Here is a 12,849-nt window from a genome sequence, read left to right as displayed (position 1 = left end):
GCGATAAGGGCTTTGGTGGACAGCCTACGACCGCCATGGCCGGCCTATCTTCTGCCTCCAGATTTCCGTATTGCTCCTCCTCTTCCTTCCTCCTGCCTCTGCTGCTCCCTCTCCGTCTATTTTCTGCTGTCTTTGCACCTTCGGCCTTCCCATCGCGGCGTCGACGCTGGGGATGCTTGTTGTCACGCACGATGAGGAGTCGCATGCTCGCCTATCTATATCCACACTGACCACGCCCCGATCCCGATAACGACAGCAGGGGGACGAGCGTGAACGACGCGAGCCTGGTTTGGCTGGCTGCCGCTGAGGATGCGGTTTGCGATCGAATCGTGGATATGGTACACGGTCGCCGTGGGCATCATAGTCGCACGACTGTTAGTTGCATTGCAGATGCTGTGCATAGAATCGAACAACACAGGCTGACCGAATGCTACCAGAATATCGCGCTCGATATTATTCGGCTCCGTCAAGCGGCTTCAATATGACGACTGGATCATGGGCCTGCTCGTCCTGGGCTCGTACACAACACTTATTGTTATGACCAACATTGCCGCGAAATCGAATTCGAACCTCCTGCCGCCCGACTTTCCATTGCAGAGTCTGACCTCAAAGGACATCTCTGACCGACAGTATGGAAGCAAGATCGGTATTGTTGTCGAGCAGATGCAAATCGTCGTGATATGGCTGAATAAAGCGTGTCTTCTGATTCTCTACTACCGCCTCACGCGCATGGTGGCTTCCAAGGAGAACATGGCTATCAAGCTGCTCGCTGTCTATGTCGCCCTCGCGTTCGTCGTCATGGAGATTCTGTACTTCGGTGTGTGGTGCAGGCCATTCCACGAGTACTGGGCGATTCCGACGTATAACAGCCAGGTACCGAGATACTCCATACTAGCAATCATAGCGCATCCTAACCATACTGTTAGTGTGACAGGTTAACGGACCACCGCATCACCAATGCCGTCTTCAATATATCTTCCGATATCATGATGCTCTGCATCGCCCTACCCATGTTCATCCGAACCCTGCTGCCGCTCAAACGCAAGCTCATCCTTTGCTGTATCTTCAGTCTCGGCATCTTCGTTGTAAGACCCTCGCCTTAGCCCTCTACTCTATCAAATGGTTAATCTTTTCCTCAGATCCTGGCCGCCATCTTGAATAAATACTACTCCTTCAAGTCGCCATATAGCACCTCCACCTGGATCTCATGGTACATCCGGGAAGCCTCAACAGCCATCCTCGTCGCTAATCTCCCATTTACGTGGACTCTCCTCCGCAAACTCTTCAATCTGGGTGCCTTTGATAGCTCGGCTCCTCCTCCCCCTACTTACCACTCATCCCGCACGGCCGGTGGACGCCGCACCCAACGGAAGCGTGATAACCACCAAGCTCCAGCCATCAAAGAAAAGGCCGCCCTAAATGGCAGCCAGAACAGCGACGTGAGTAAAGACAGCAAGGAACCCAGATCAAGCGGCGGCCGTTTGGTTCCTAGTGAAACACCAACAACGATGCAAAGCGATCATAGCGATCAGCCACTGGTGTCGGAGATGTCGTCGCGCCCGGACACGTGGGACGTGGAAGCCCAGAGAGTTGTTATTGCTCAGCCAAAGAGGGCACAGATCGCACCGTCTGTTGCTTCTTCCGGTATTTCAAGATTGTCGAGCACGAAAAGGCAGACCGGTGGTGGCGGAGGTGGTGGAGGTGGTCGAAGCGCTAGAGATCGTAAGGCGCGAGCCAAGATAGCGGAGAAGGCGAATAAGTGATGGGTAATGCGGCACTGGGCATAAATGATGAGACGAAGAGACGAATTATGACTGCACATCGGTGGTTTGGGCACTGCGGAGTAAGATGACTGGGGCGTTGTACTAGTACCTGGAAGGCATGGCTGCGCGAGAGATACCTTGGGATGGATTATTGGATTAGCGATTGCCCTTCGTTAGTGTATTTGAATACCGAATCATGCATGACTCTTCAGTCCGCGGAGTGATCGACTTATCCTTTATTTAGTTGAATTTAATTGTAAGCGAGGCATCTCAGAATGGAGTTGCACGTGGGGGTTATAGTAAAGCAGACTCAATGGAATGGTTGGATACTTTGTAGGTCTAATCCTCTACAGTCGCCATTCCTCTATAGAATCTTCAACCTTTCGTTCACTGTGTGTGGCCTTTTGACTTCTCGACATTTGTTGATTCGCTTGCTATCGACCATAGAATAGAAGTGACCTTGGACCTTGCGACATTCAAGTCTTAGACAAAGAGTTAGCAGCACCCTAAGTAGCCACACCGCATTGCTTCTTATGGCCTCGGCGCCAATCGATCTTCTGGCACTCCTTCGAGCAATAAGAGACGGTCTTGCAGGCCGCACAAGCAGCCAACGCCTTCTCAAGATATGCCTCGTTACTGTTGCAAGCGCTGCATCTGCGACCCGAAGTGGTACCGGCTGGCAGGACGTTCACCATCCGTGGCGCGATCTGCTTGACAGCCGTATTTGTGATCATAAACCTAGGCGTAATGCCTTCAGAGTCCTTGATGTCAACATCTCCGCCGTGGTCTACAAACCACTTCAAGGCTTCAAGCGCCTTAGTCTTGTTCTCAGCGGGGAACGCATGCACTTTCGAGATCTCATGAGCAGTGGTTTCGCCGTAGCGGTTGCGGCGGTTGATGTTTGCACCAGTGTCCAGGAGGGCTTGGGCGAATTCGGTATCGAGATACGGTTTCGTTCCGATGGCGTGCATGAGGGCCGTAGTGCCAGACATGTCCGCTCCGTCCACGGGCACCTCCGCTGTCTTGACGAGGAAGTCTGTGATGTTGAGAAAGTCGGAGCGGGAACCGGGAACGGAAGCCATCATGAACTTCAGCGTGAGCATCACATTGTAAATCGGAACGCGTGTGGGGCCCCATCGCATGTCGAAGATTTCTTGGGTGGCTGCCTCTTTTCCAATTAACGTGCATCGCGCTTGAAAGCGAGCTTTGAGGGACTTGAGAGATCGGTTCCGTATAGATTGGCCATACTCGTCATCGATTGTTGTAACGTTCAGGTATTCGGAAGTGCAGAAGGATCGCAGGGCTTGGGAATCTGCTCCACTGAGAGTGTCGGTAGAAGTTTTGAGATTATCTAGGGTGCTAGACAGGATCAGTTAAGTTCAAAGAGTTAGGAGAGGGGGTTGTACCGCGAAGACCGTGCGGTGGGACGAGGTAGAGCCATATCCAAGCTCTTTGTTGGTGTTTCACAGCTTGGGAGATGTCGTTGGTCGAAACTCAAGTCTGAAACACGACCTCACGTGATAGGGCATTTTGCTGCGTCCGACCCGTCGACCCACCCTTATCTCAACGAAGTCACATAGTCTAATCTTCATATTTTCACAATTCATTACCCTTGCCTAGTTGCAGCTACTTGTGGTTTCATTTTTATTCTATCTCTTGTGGTCGTTAGATTATGTGCGAAAAAGTAGGTTAGGCCCCGAAAGTAGATAAAATTCAGTTTCTCTTGATTCAACACTTGAGGTCTTCTTGGCGGCCAAGAGTTGCCAAATAGAGAAGCGTACCTAGATAGCCTATGCCTTCTTCTTGATCATCAACAACACGCCGTTCAGACTTGCCTGGACCACCTCTTTACCTTTCTCGACACCCGCCTCGTGCAGTAGTCGTTCAATATCCCTCCTCATGATCCTCAAGATGTCGCGCTCGGTCCCAACAGCGTCTGGGTGAGCATCGCGCCACCGGTGAATTGGACTTATGGTGCCCATCACTCTCTCCATCATGTCTAGGCTGACTGGCTGCCCACCGCCCGCGAAAAACTCCTCGTCCTTCTCGGGGGCCCATTCCCTGCGGAAGAAGGTAGTCTCGTCGAAGGCGGGAACGGGCGTCTCTAGCGTCCAAGGTAGCGGAAGGTCGATGTATAAGCCGCGCGTTAACAAGTTGCCGGGCAAGAAGAATGGCTTCAAATCGCGCTCCTCGATCTCATCGAGAGTAGCCTGAATAGCCGCGGCGTTGGGCATCGTGGGGTGGATGCATATGGAGCCGCCTGTCCAAATGGCCACTGTTCCACCAGGCTTAAGGACACGGGTAGCGCTCGGCCAGAAGCGCGCCATATCGAACCAGTGCGCTGCGGTGGAGGCGGTGATGAGGTCGACACTGGCATCCTCGACCGGCGGTGAGAGATGCCACCCAAGATCTTCCGCTGTTGATACTTCGAAACGAATAGGTTCAGATGTAGATGTGGCGCCTGGCAGCTCAATGGCGTAGTTAATCATGCCATCTGACGGGTCGAGACCAATGGCATGGGCGAAGTGCGGAGCGAGGGCGCGGATTGCGGTGCCCGGACCGCAACCGACATCAAGGAGACTGTTGAATTGGCCACCTGTAGAAGCATGGTGGTCGATAATGGCTGTATAAAGCGAAGGGTGGTAGTTGAGGCGAGTCTGAGCATAAGTCGCGCCTTGGTCCTTGGTGTATGAGGTGAAAGTCTTTTCGGCCGAGATGGAGATAGAGTCTGGAGTGGGATTTGACATGGTGGAAGACGGTTTGCTAATAGGAACTGCGGCGTTTGAAAATGTGCGAGATGCTTTGATCAAGTGTCTGGAGAGCTTTGAATGTTGAAATGACGAAGGAAGATGCTTTTAACAGACGAGGAATTGGCGATACTTCGTTTCTGCCTGATCCGCTGACTGTCTTACTTTACGTATGAAGCGATATCGAAGACGGCAGGGAGCAAGATGTTACTTTTGGAACGGCTACACTGTTCAAGGCTTACTGCCTGAGGGAATTACGTGGCTAAGGACGGACTAGGCGGATAGATAGCTGAAACCTTCCCATTACTCATCCCAGAGGTCTATGCTAGCCCTCTTTAGAAACACCCCTGCACCTATAGATCCATATATAAAGTTGAAGACCCGAGCTGTCATTGCTGACAAGACTACCCTCCACAACCGACCGAAGTTCATCCAGACGCCCTATTAGGTAAGCAATTTCTGAAACTGCTGTGTTGCATACCGGAGCAGCAGTGTGGCAGCTAGCTCGGAAGCTGCATTGATAGAGGGCGATACCAGGACACATGCTGAGACTGGATTCAGCCAAATGCCACAAACCTCTCAAACCACATTTCACTGCCAGTGCGCAGCAACCCCTCATGTGGTACGTCGCTCTCGGTCTCCAGCGAGACAATACTACCAGCACTGGAAGAATGGTGCCGGTGCAAGGCCGTACTATATGAGCCCGGGTCATCTCTTCACCCATGGCACGCTCCTTTGAACCCTGAGGATGTCAGTCGTGTCAGGAGAGCCCGCGAAATGTCAGCCCACGGGTGCGAGACGGCCATGTTTTGACGCAATCCGCACTCGGATCGCGCGCTGCCCACTGCCGACATCGCAAAAGCGGGGTGGCGGGGACGCTTGGGAGATCCGGAGTTCTAGGTGGGGCTGCCTGACAAACTGCGCAACGGCGAAAGGCACAGAGCGCAGAGCGTGAGGGGCTCGGCCTAAAGTTGACAAATGAGCCAGTGCTGTTTGGTGCTAAAGCGTCCTCGGTGAGATGTCGTCGGTGTGGGGAAGGCGCCATCCCTGTCCAATGCCCTTCTTATACTCTCACGACATCTGCCCCGCACCGTTCGCCACGACGTCTTCACTGACTGACTGAACGACTCTCCTCTTTCTCTTCAATACAACATCTTCAGCCAAACTCAACTCGAACCGACAGCATGGGCGAATGTCCGATCAAGGAAGTCAACACCGGCGGCGGTGGCACCAGGAACAGCGACTGGTGGCCCAACCAGCTGAAGCTCAACATCCTCCGCCAGCACACGGCCGTCACCAACCCGCTGGCCAAGGACTTTGACTATGCGGCTGCCTTCAAGAGCCTGGACTACAATGGGTTGAAGAAGGACCTCGAGGCGCTGATGACCGACTCGCAGGAGTGGTGGCCCGCCGACTTTGGCCACTATGGCGGTCTCTTCATCCGCATGGCCTGGCACAGTGCGGGCACATACCGTGTCTTTGATGGACGCGGTGGTGGTGGAGACGGCCAGCAACGCTTCGCCCCGCTCAACAGCTGGCCCGACAACGTCAGCCTCGACAAGGCCCGCCGCCTGCTGTGGCCCATCAAACAGAAGTACGGCAACAAGATCTCCTGGGCCGATCTGTACCTCCTCACCGGCAACGTGGCTCTCGAGTCCATGGGCTTCAAGACCTTTGGCTTTGCCGGAGGACGTCCCGACACCTGGGAGGCCGACGAGTCTGTGTATTGGGGTGGCGAGACGACTTGGCTGGGCAATGACGTCCGTTACTCTGGTGGCAAGGAGGGCGTGTCTGGGCATGGAGTGGTTGACGGTGACGAATCTCAAAAGAACCACAGCAATATCCACACGCGCGATCTGCAAGAGCCATTGGCAGCGGCACATATGGGTTTGATCTACGTCAACCCGGAAGGCCCTGATGGCATTCCAGATGCCGCTGCTTCAGCTCGAGACATCCGCACTACGTTTGGTCGCATGGCCATGAACGATGAGGAGACTGTTGCGTTGATTGCCGGCGGTCACTCCTTTGGCAAGACGCATGGTGCAGCTCCCGCTGGCGATTACGTGGGCAAAGAACCAGCAGCGGCTGGCCTCGAGGCTCAGGGATTCGGTTGGGAGAACAAGTACAAATCCGGAAAGGGTCCCGACACCATCACCAGTGGTCTGGAAGTCATCTGGACCGCCACCCCTACCAAGTGGAGCAACAAATACCTCGAGTATCTCTTCAAGTACGAGTGGGAGCTGACTAAGAGCCCGGGTGGTGCGAACCAATGGGTTGCGAAGACTACTGACGAGATCATCCCCGATGCCTATGACGCCAACAAGAAGCACAAGCCGACAATGTTGACAACTGATCTCGCACTCAGGGTTGATCCTGCGTACGAAAAGATTTCGCGCCGTTTCTTCGAGCATCCGGATGAGTTTGCCGATACGTTCGCCCGTGCCTGGTTCAAGTTGCTGCATCGCGATCTTGGTCCACGGAGCCGCTGGCTCGGTCCAGAAATACCGTCCGAGGAGCTGCTTTGGGAAGACCCGATCCCAGCTGTCAACCATGCTCTGGTTGATGCCAAGGATATTGCTGCCTTGAAGAAGGAGATCCTGGCTTCCGGCGTGGAACCTACCGAATTCATCACTACTGCATGGGCGTCAGCTTCAACTTTCCGCGGTGGAGACAAACGTGGCGGTGCCAATGGTGCCCGCATCCGCCTTGCTCCTCAGAAAGACTGGAAGGTGAACAACCCCAAGCAGCTCAGCAAGGTGCTGGACGTGCTGGAGGGCATTCAGAAGAAATTCAACGGTGGCTCTAAGAAGGTATCGCTAGCCGACTTGATCGTGCTGGCAGGTGTCGCGGCCGTTGAGAAGGCTGCAGGTGTTTCCGTTCCTTTCACCCCCGGCCGTACGGACGCTTCGCAGGAGCAAACCGATGTTGAGTCTTTCAAGCATCTGGAGCCGTTTGCCGATGGGTTCCGCAACTATGGTCAATCCACAGCAAAGGTAACCACCGAGCAATTCCTCGTCGACAAGGCGCATCAACTCCGGCTCACTGCCCCTGAACTGACGGTGCTCGTTGGTGGCCTGCGCGCGTTGAATGCCAACTACGACGGATCTGCTAATGGTGTCTTCACGAAGCGTCCTGGCCAGCTCACCAATGACTTCTTCGTCAACCTACTAGACACGAACACGGCTTGGAAGGCCAAGAGCAAGGAACTCTTCGAGGGTGTCGACCGCAAGACTGGCGAGAAGAAGTGGGTTGGTACCCGGGCCGATCTAGTGTTTGGCTCGCATGCCGAGTTGCGCGCCCTGTCTGAGGTGTATGGCTCCTCAGATGCACAAGAGAAGTTCGTGAAGGACTTCGTTGCCGCTTGGGACAAGGTGATGAACCTGGACCGATATGATCTGGTTGCCACGGGCAATAGCGACAAGCCGAGGCTCTGAACCTCACGGTATGGGTCTTTTGAAGGCTCTGTAGCCTCGACTCTATTGTAGTTTCCTGCTGCTTTTACGTCAGCGATCTTCCATGAATACTAGCTTCAAGTTCGCCTCTGCTCCCAACGAAGAGCATGAACCAATATACATACACATCGATACTCTTTTCGCCGAACCTTAACATGCTCAACTTTGTATAATAACATTATTTCCTTACGAGGAGAACTTGGTGAGATCGTTGAAGATATGCTCTCAGAATGAGACTTGCTCTATGCTACATATATATGTGCTAAGTGTTAGTAGAGCATGACTAAAAGGTTGGTAACGTCCCGATTAGGCCTCTACGCCACACCAATGCATTTTCCTCAGCCACAACCTAAGTTCATCCCACGCTCCCGAGGTCTTATCTCCAACCTCTAAAGAGTGCTCTTTTTGCCACACAAGGCACGCCCACAACAACGAGCAAAGCTCCGATCGCGCTAAACCGGTTTTTGAAGATGGCTTTCTGCACCTGTACTGTTTCATCGTGTCTCGGCCAATTACACTTCTTGTGGTCAGGCACAACGATAAGACCTGGCCTGGTACCTCTCACACCTGTTGCTGACGACTGACTACGTCCTAACCTCTCAACCTTCATTGTCACTAGAAAACATCTGTACCTCTCGTCCCAATTGTTCATTCTTGCCTAATTTTCTTCCGTTATGGTCGTCTCAGCGGTCCAGCAGGCCTGGGAGGCCTGCGATAAGACCGACACAGCCTTCATCCTCGTCTGCAGTGTCTTCTGCTGGCCGATCATTCCTGCGGTCGGCCTCGCGTACTCTGGCTACTCGACGCGCAGAAGCGGGCTAGCATCGTTCATGCCATCTTTGCTCGCGGTCGGGACGTGTTCCATTCAGTGGTGGCTTATCGGGTACTCACTGGCGTATGGTGACGGCTCTGGGGTAATTGGAGATTTCAAATACGCTTTCCATCGTGGTGTCTTGTCTGAGCCTGTTGGGACGATTCCCGCCATACTGTTCTCCGAGTTTCAACTCATTTTCTGTGCTACGGTCTGTGCAATTGCGGTTGGTGGGAGCTGTGAGAGAGGAAGGCTTTTGCCATTGATACCGTTCATCTTCGTAAGTCCATTCCACCTCTGGAAAAACCCAATCCAATCTTATAACATCCACCCCTCCAGCTCTGGGCAACCTTCATATACTGCCCCCTTGCCCACATGGTCTGGTCCGACACCGGCTTCCTCGGCGCCATGGGCGCCCTCGACTTCGCAGGCGGCACCCCTGTCCACATCTGCAGCGGCGCCACCGCAACAGCCCTAAGCTTGTATCTCTCCTACCCCCTCTTCCGCTCCAAGAAATCGGAAATCCGCACCCCGTCCCACCTAGCCCTGCACCGCCCCCACAACACCATCTGCCAAGCTCTCGCCATGATCATCATCTGGGGCTCCTGGCTGGCCTTCGACGCCGGCACCACCCTCAGCCTCAACTTCAAGTCCGTGATGGCGATGTGCGTGACCAACCTCTGCGCATCTGCGGGCGCGATGACCTGGGCGTGTCTCACTTACTATGAGACGGGGAAGTGGTCTCTGGATTCGACTTTTATGGGGGCTATTTCAGGACTTGTGCTGATCACGCCTTCTGCTGGCTTTATCGATCTTACGACGTCGTTTTTCTTTGGGGTCGGCGGTGCGCTCATTTGTCGCCAGGCGCTCCGATTCAAATTCACTGATTTTGCGCGACGGATTAGGTGGGTCGACAATGGGGATACATTTGCTACCCATTGTGTTGGTGGGTTCGTGGGGACGATTGCAACGGGCCTTTTTGCGCAGAAGGCAGTGGCGGCGTACGATGGTGCAACGGAGATTGAAGGGGGAGTGTTCTTCGATGGGAATGTCAAGCAGCTTGGGATTCAGATCTTGGAGGCGCTGATCGGGTTCACCTGGTCGTTTGTTGGGTCGTATATCATCATTGCTCTGATAGACTGCGTGCCAGGACTTGAGGTGTTGGCTCCAGACGAGTAAGTTAGTCGTATGCCATGGAAATTGCTCTTGCTAATCTTCTGCTTCATAGGGATGTTGTTGCTGGCATGGACGCTTCTCAGATGGATGAGAGTCTCTATGAGGCTCAATGGGCTGCGGACGTTGATTACCATCCCTTTGGCAAGGGGAACCTGCGTTTGGATTAGCTATAGGGGCTTTCCATGGCTCCTTGTGTAGGAGTAGTTGTAGATGGGGTACCCACTGGGTAAAATCTCATAGTCTTGGAAGATAGAAAGCGACAGCTGCCCAACTATAATATCTACGATGACCTCACTCGTCCGCATCTAGATTCCTCACCGCCGGCTTCGCAGGATCCCATCCCTTCTTCTTCGCATACTTGGCATTGATCACTTCCACCGCATCCATCTTCTCCAACTCCAGCACCGGCAAATAACTCCCCTTCAACCTAGGCACATCACCGCCATCAAATACCCTCGCACTCGGCGTCCGATGTGCCTTTATCCCTACCCCCGCATCCTCAAGCCCTTGCTGAATACCGAGTGTCGGATTCCCCTGCAAAGCCACAATCTCCAGCAACTGCCCAGCCAGCACCTCATCGATTTTCCGCTTATGCCACACCTCCCATATATCATCCATAATGCCGCCTCGTCCCCATTTCCCCTTTGCCGGCGTCCTTTTCTTCTCGCTTCTTTCTTCCATCTCGCCCTTCTCACCGACGTAGATCCAATTCAGCGAGTCCTCATACCCTTTCTCCCTAACATTCGAGTCCTCCGCGTCCTCCGCTTTAGGAAAGACACAATCCCACAGCACCAGCGGCGCATCATCCGCCATCAGATACTTCGGTTTGCACGGATTAGCAGCTACGTCTAGCAGCTGGCTGACAATTTCCGGGCTCTCGAACCCCTGGCCAACGAGGAATATAATCGCAACTAGCGAGCGTACCTGGTGCCACAAAAACGCCGACCCGTGCACCACGAACGCGTAGAGCTTCGGTTCCGGGCCTGCTCCTGAGGATGACGAAGGCGGCAGCAGCGCCGGATGCGCCAGAAACCCAGGCTGGTCTACCTTCGCCACCTCCTCTATATCAGCATGAAAGATCCGCCTTCGGAAATCCGTGAGCTGCTTGCTCGGATCTTGCTTGCAAAAATTCCGGAAGTCGTGTAGGCCGACAAGGCGCTTGCACGCTTCACGCATCGCGTCGATGTCTAACCACCCCTCCCGAGATGCGGGCGCGTTGGGGTTTGAGGGTGTGAGGTACGAGCCCGCGGCGCCAGGGACGGGCGCAAAGCACGGGTTCGTGAAGAAGTACTTGTAGCGGCGCTCCTTGCAATGGAAGCGCGCCGAGAAGTCTGGCGGTGGGTTGGGGCACCATGCCAGAACGCGGATGTCGTTTGGAAGGACGCGGTTGAGGACTTGCACGTAGGGGAATTCATCGGCGATGGGGTCGAATGGAGCTTCTTCGTTTGCTTGCTCTGGTGACTGTACTTTTTCCGTGGCTTTTGGCGTAGCTTCGGTGCCTGCTGCGGAAGAACTTGCGGTTTCCTGAGCGTGAAACTGTGGAGCTCGCTGGTTGCTCCGTACGCGTATGCCTATGACCTGCCCGAATGCGCTCACGCCCCTATCTGTCCGGCCGCATTTTGAGTACTCGCAGCCTTCCCAATTGACTTGCGCCTCTTCTCTGAGCTTCCTGCGTGGTCGTCCGGGGGCTCCCTCCAGTATATCTAGAGGCGCTCTTTCCGGCGGGAATATCAGTTTGGTTTTGACCAGTGCCTTCCATAGCTCCTCCTCTATTGTGGGTAACGGTGTTGGGTTATTCGCGTGATGCTCGAAGCCATTGTAGGCCTGGCCCAAGTACGCAAATTTGAGAGCAATGAGGCGCGTGTTGTATTTGGAGGGGTCAAAAACCTTTGGTAGAGGCTTGACTTCGGTGGTTTGTGGTTCTGAAGGGTGCTCTTTGACTTCTATGGGGTGTTGATTGGCGGAAGTAATAGGTTGTTGGGTTGATTTTGAGGTATATCTGCGATGGGGTTAGACTGACGGCGATACGAAGGTCAAGAGGGAGAGATACCTGGCGTTCTGCTCCTTTAACTTGTTCTCGAGCTCCGTGACACGTTGTATAAGCTCCGGAGCGCTCCAAGCGGAATAGTCTACGGGTTTCTTTTCGTCATCCATCGTGATATGCAAATTCCCGATACTAGAAGATATCCAACGCTGTGAAAGACCAAACGAGAAACGATTGTTGACAGCAGTTTGAAGCAAGTGTCTTCGACCTAATAAACTGCATGCCATCAATCTCGAGAGTCGACCTCTCACGCGTGTAAGGCATTCACGAACGCCCTGAGCAACTCTAATTTCGAGTCATTTTCGCTAAGATCTCCGGCACGTGATAGGGTTTCCAAAGAGGCAGGTCTTGGCGCGGCCAAAGGTGTCGAGTGCAGAGGAAGATAGACTGCCCTGAACCCGCTAACGTACCCTGCGGGTGAGCTGCCCATGCGGGCGAGCTGCCCAGTCCGTGCACCACTAGAAATTCAATAATCTAACCTTAAATAACTCTACAACTACCTAATAAAAAGTTATACAAATATAATATATTATTCTTATATATATAAATACTTAGTATATAGAATATAAAGTCTATTTTTATAGTAGTTAACTAATTATTAAATTTAGACCCCTATTTTAGACCTTACCCTTTATTACTAGCTAACTACTATAAGGATAGACTCTATATTCTATATACTAAGTATTTATATATATAAGAATAATACATTAAATTTGTATAACTTTTTATTAGGTGGTTGTAGAGTTATTTAAGGTTAGATTTGTCACGGTATCGACCGCGACACCCTACCTACCGAAATTCTGCCGCAGATTGCTACAACTCCAGCAATCTGCACCGGCCTACTACCGTTGGCCGG

At 53.2% G+C, this 12,849-nt stretch overlaps 6 protein-coding genes across 6 annotated transcripts; 3 read left to right on the top strand and 3 right to left on the bottom strand.

Annotated features, from left to right (window-relative positions):
* Window positions 1–309: 309 nt before the first annotated feature.
* On the top strand, window positions 310–2,056 carry BDZ99DRAFT_565072 (uncharacterized protein; the record flags this gene model as incomplete). The annotated part of the gene is made up of 4 exons (XM_033727432.1): window positions 310–374; window positions 438–873; window positions 927–1,085; window positions 1,140–2,056. 4 exons carry the CDS (start codon window positions 310–312, stop codon window positions 1,761–1,763), a joined length of 1,284 nt encoding a protein of 427 aa, XP_033584271.1. The 3' UTR covers window positions 1,764–2,056.
* Window positions 2,057–2,084: 28 nt separating this feature from the next.
* On the bottom strand, window positions 2,085–3,204 carry BDZ99DRAFT_493150 (uncharacterized protein; the record flags this gene model as incomplete). The annotated part of the gene is made up of 2 exons (XM_033723209.1): window positions 2,085–3,122; window positions 3,170–3,204. 2 exons carry the CDS (start codon window positions 3,202–3,204, stop codon window positions 2,270–2,272), a joined length of 888 nt encoding a protein of 295 aa, XP_033584270.1. The 3' UTR covers window positions 2,085–2,269.
* A 244-nt stretch (window positions 3,205–3,448) lies between these two features.
* On the bottom strand, window positions 3,449–4,736 carry BDZ99DRAFT_13114 (S-adenosyl-L-methionine-dependent methyltransferase). The gene has a single exon (XM_033712614.1). It carries the CDS (start codon window positions 4,508–4,510, stop codon window positions 3,554–3,556), a length of 957 nt encoding a protein of 318 aa, XP_033584269.1. The 5' UTR covers window positions 4,511–4,736; the 3' UTR covers window positions 3,449–3,553.
* An 879-nt stretch (window positions 4,737–5,615) lies between these two features.
* On the top strand, window positions 5,616–8,205 carry BDZ99DRAFT_457050 (bifunctional catalase/peroxidase). Its single transcript, XM_033718603.1, has one exon. The coding sequence runs from the start codon at window positions 5,695–5,697 to the stop codon at window positions 7,942–7,944; it is 2,250 nt and encodes a 749-aa protein (XP_033584268.1). The 5' UTR covers window positions 5,616–5,694; the 3' UTR covers window positions 7,945–8,205.
* Window positions 8,206–8,520: 315 nt separating this feature from the next.
* Window positions 8,521–10,241, top strand: BDZ99DRAFT_565068 (putative ammonium transporter). Its single transcript, XM_033727431.1, has 3 exons — window positions 8,521–9,053; window positions 9,113–9,948; window positions 10,002–10,241. The coding sequence occupies exons 1-3, from the start codon at window positions 8,637–8,639 to the stop codon at window positions 10,114–10,116; spliced, it is 1,368 nt and encodes a 455-aa protein (XP_033584267.1). The 5' UTR covers window positions 8,521–8,636; the 3' UTR covers window positions 10,117–10,241.
* BDZ99DRAFT_457048 (pseudouridylate synthase-like protein 3) lies at window positions 9,867–12,228 on the bottom strand. Its single transcript, XM_033718602.1, has 3 exons — window positions 12,000–12,228; window positions 10,173–11,948; window positions 9,867–10,101 (listed from the first exon to the last, which is right to left on the bottom strand). Exons 1-2 carry the CDS (start codon window positions 12,101–12,103, stop codon window positions 10,241–10,243), a joined length of 1,812 nt encoding a protein of 603 aa, XP_033584266.1. The 5' UTR covers window positions 12,104–12,228; the 3' UTR covers window positions 9,867–10,101; window positions 10,173–10,240.
* Between the last annotated feature and the right edge of the window lie 621 nt (window positions 12,229–12,849).

Source organism: Mytilinidion resinicola (assembly GCF_010093595.1).
Source record: "Mytilinidion resinicola strain CBS 304.34 unplaced genomic scaffold BDZ99scaffold_1, whole genome shotgun sequence".
In the NCBI taxonomy this organism is placed as follows: Eukaryota; Fungi; Ascomycota; class Dothideomycetes; order Mytilinidiales; family Mytilinidiaceae; genus Mytilinidion; species Mytilinidion resinicola.
This window is presented reverse-complemented; position numbering and strand designations above follow the sequence as displayed.

Bases quoted from the DNA above. Each gene is read 5' to 3' on its own strand.
- BDZ99DRAFT_13114 (XM_033712614.1), bottom strand. From the start codon at position 4,510: ATGTCAAATCCCACTCCAGACTCTATCTCCATCTCGGCCGAAAAGACT.
- BDZ99DRAFT_457050 (XM_033718603.1), top strand. From the start codon at position 5,695: ATGGGCGAATGTCCGATCAAGGAAGTCAACACCGGCGGCGGTGGCACC.
- BDZ99DRAFT_565068 (XM_033727431.1), top strand. From the start codon at position 8,637: ATGGTCGTCTCAGCGGTCCAGCAGGCCTGGGAGGCCTGCGATAAGACC. The intron at 9,054-9,112 runs GTAAGTCCATTC...CCACCCCTCCAG, and splicing joins CATTGATACCGTTCATCTTC to CTCTGGGCAACCTTCATATA. The intron at 9,949-10,001 runs GTAAGTTAGTCG...TCTGCTTCATAG, and splicing joins GAGGTGTTGGCTCCAGACGA to GGATGTTGTTGCTGGCATGG.
- BDZ99DRAFT_457048 (XM_033718602.1), bottom strand. From the start codon at position 12,103: ATGGATGACGAAAAGAAACCCGTAGACTATTCCGCTTGGAGCGCTCCG. The intron at 11,949-11,999 runs GTATCTCTCCCT...ACCCCATCGCAG, and splicing joins TTAAAGGAGCAGAACGCCAG to ATATACCTCAAAATCAACCC.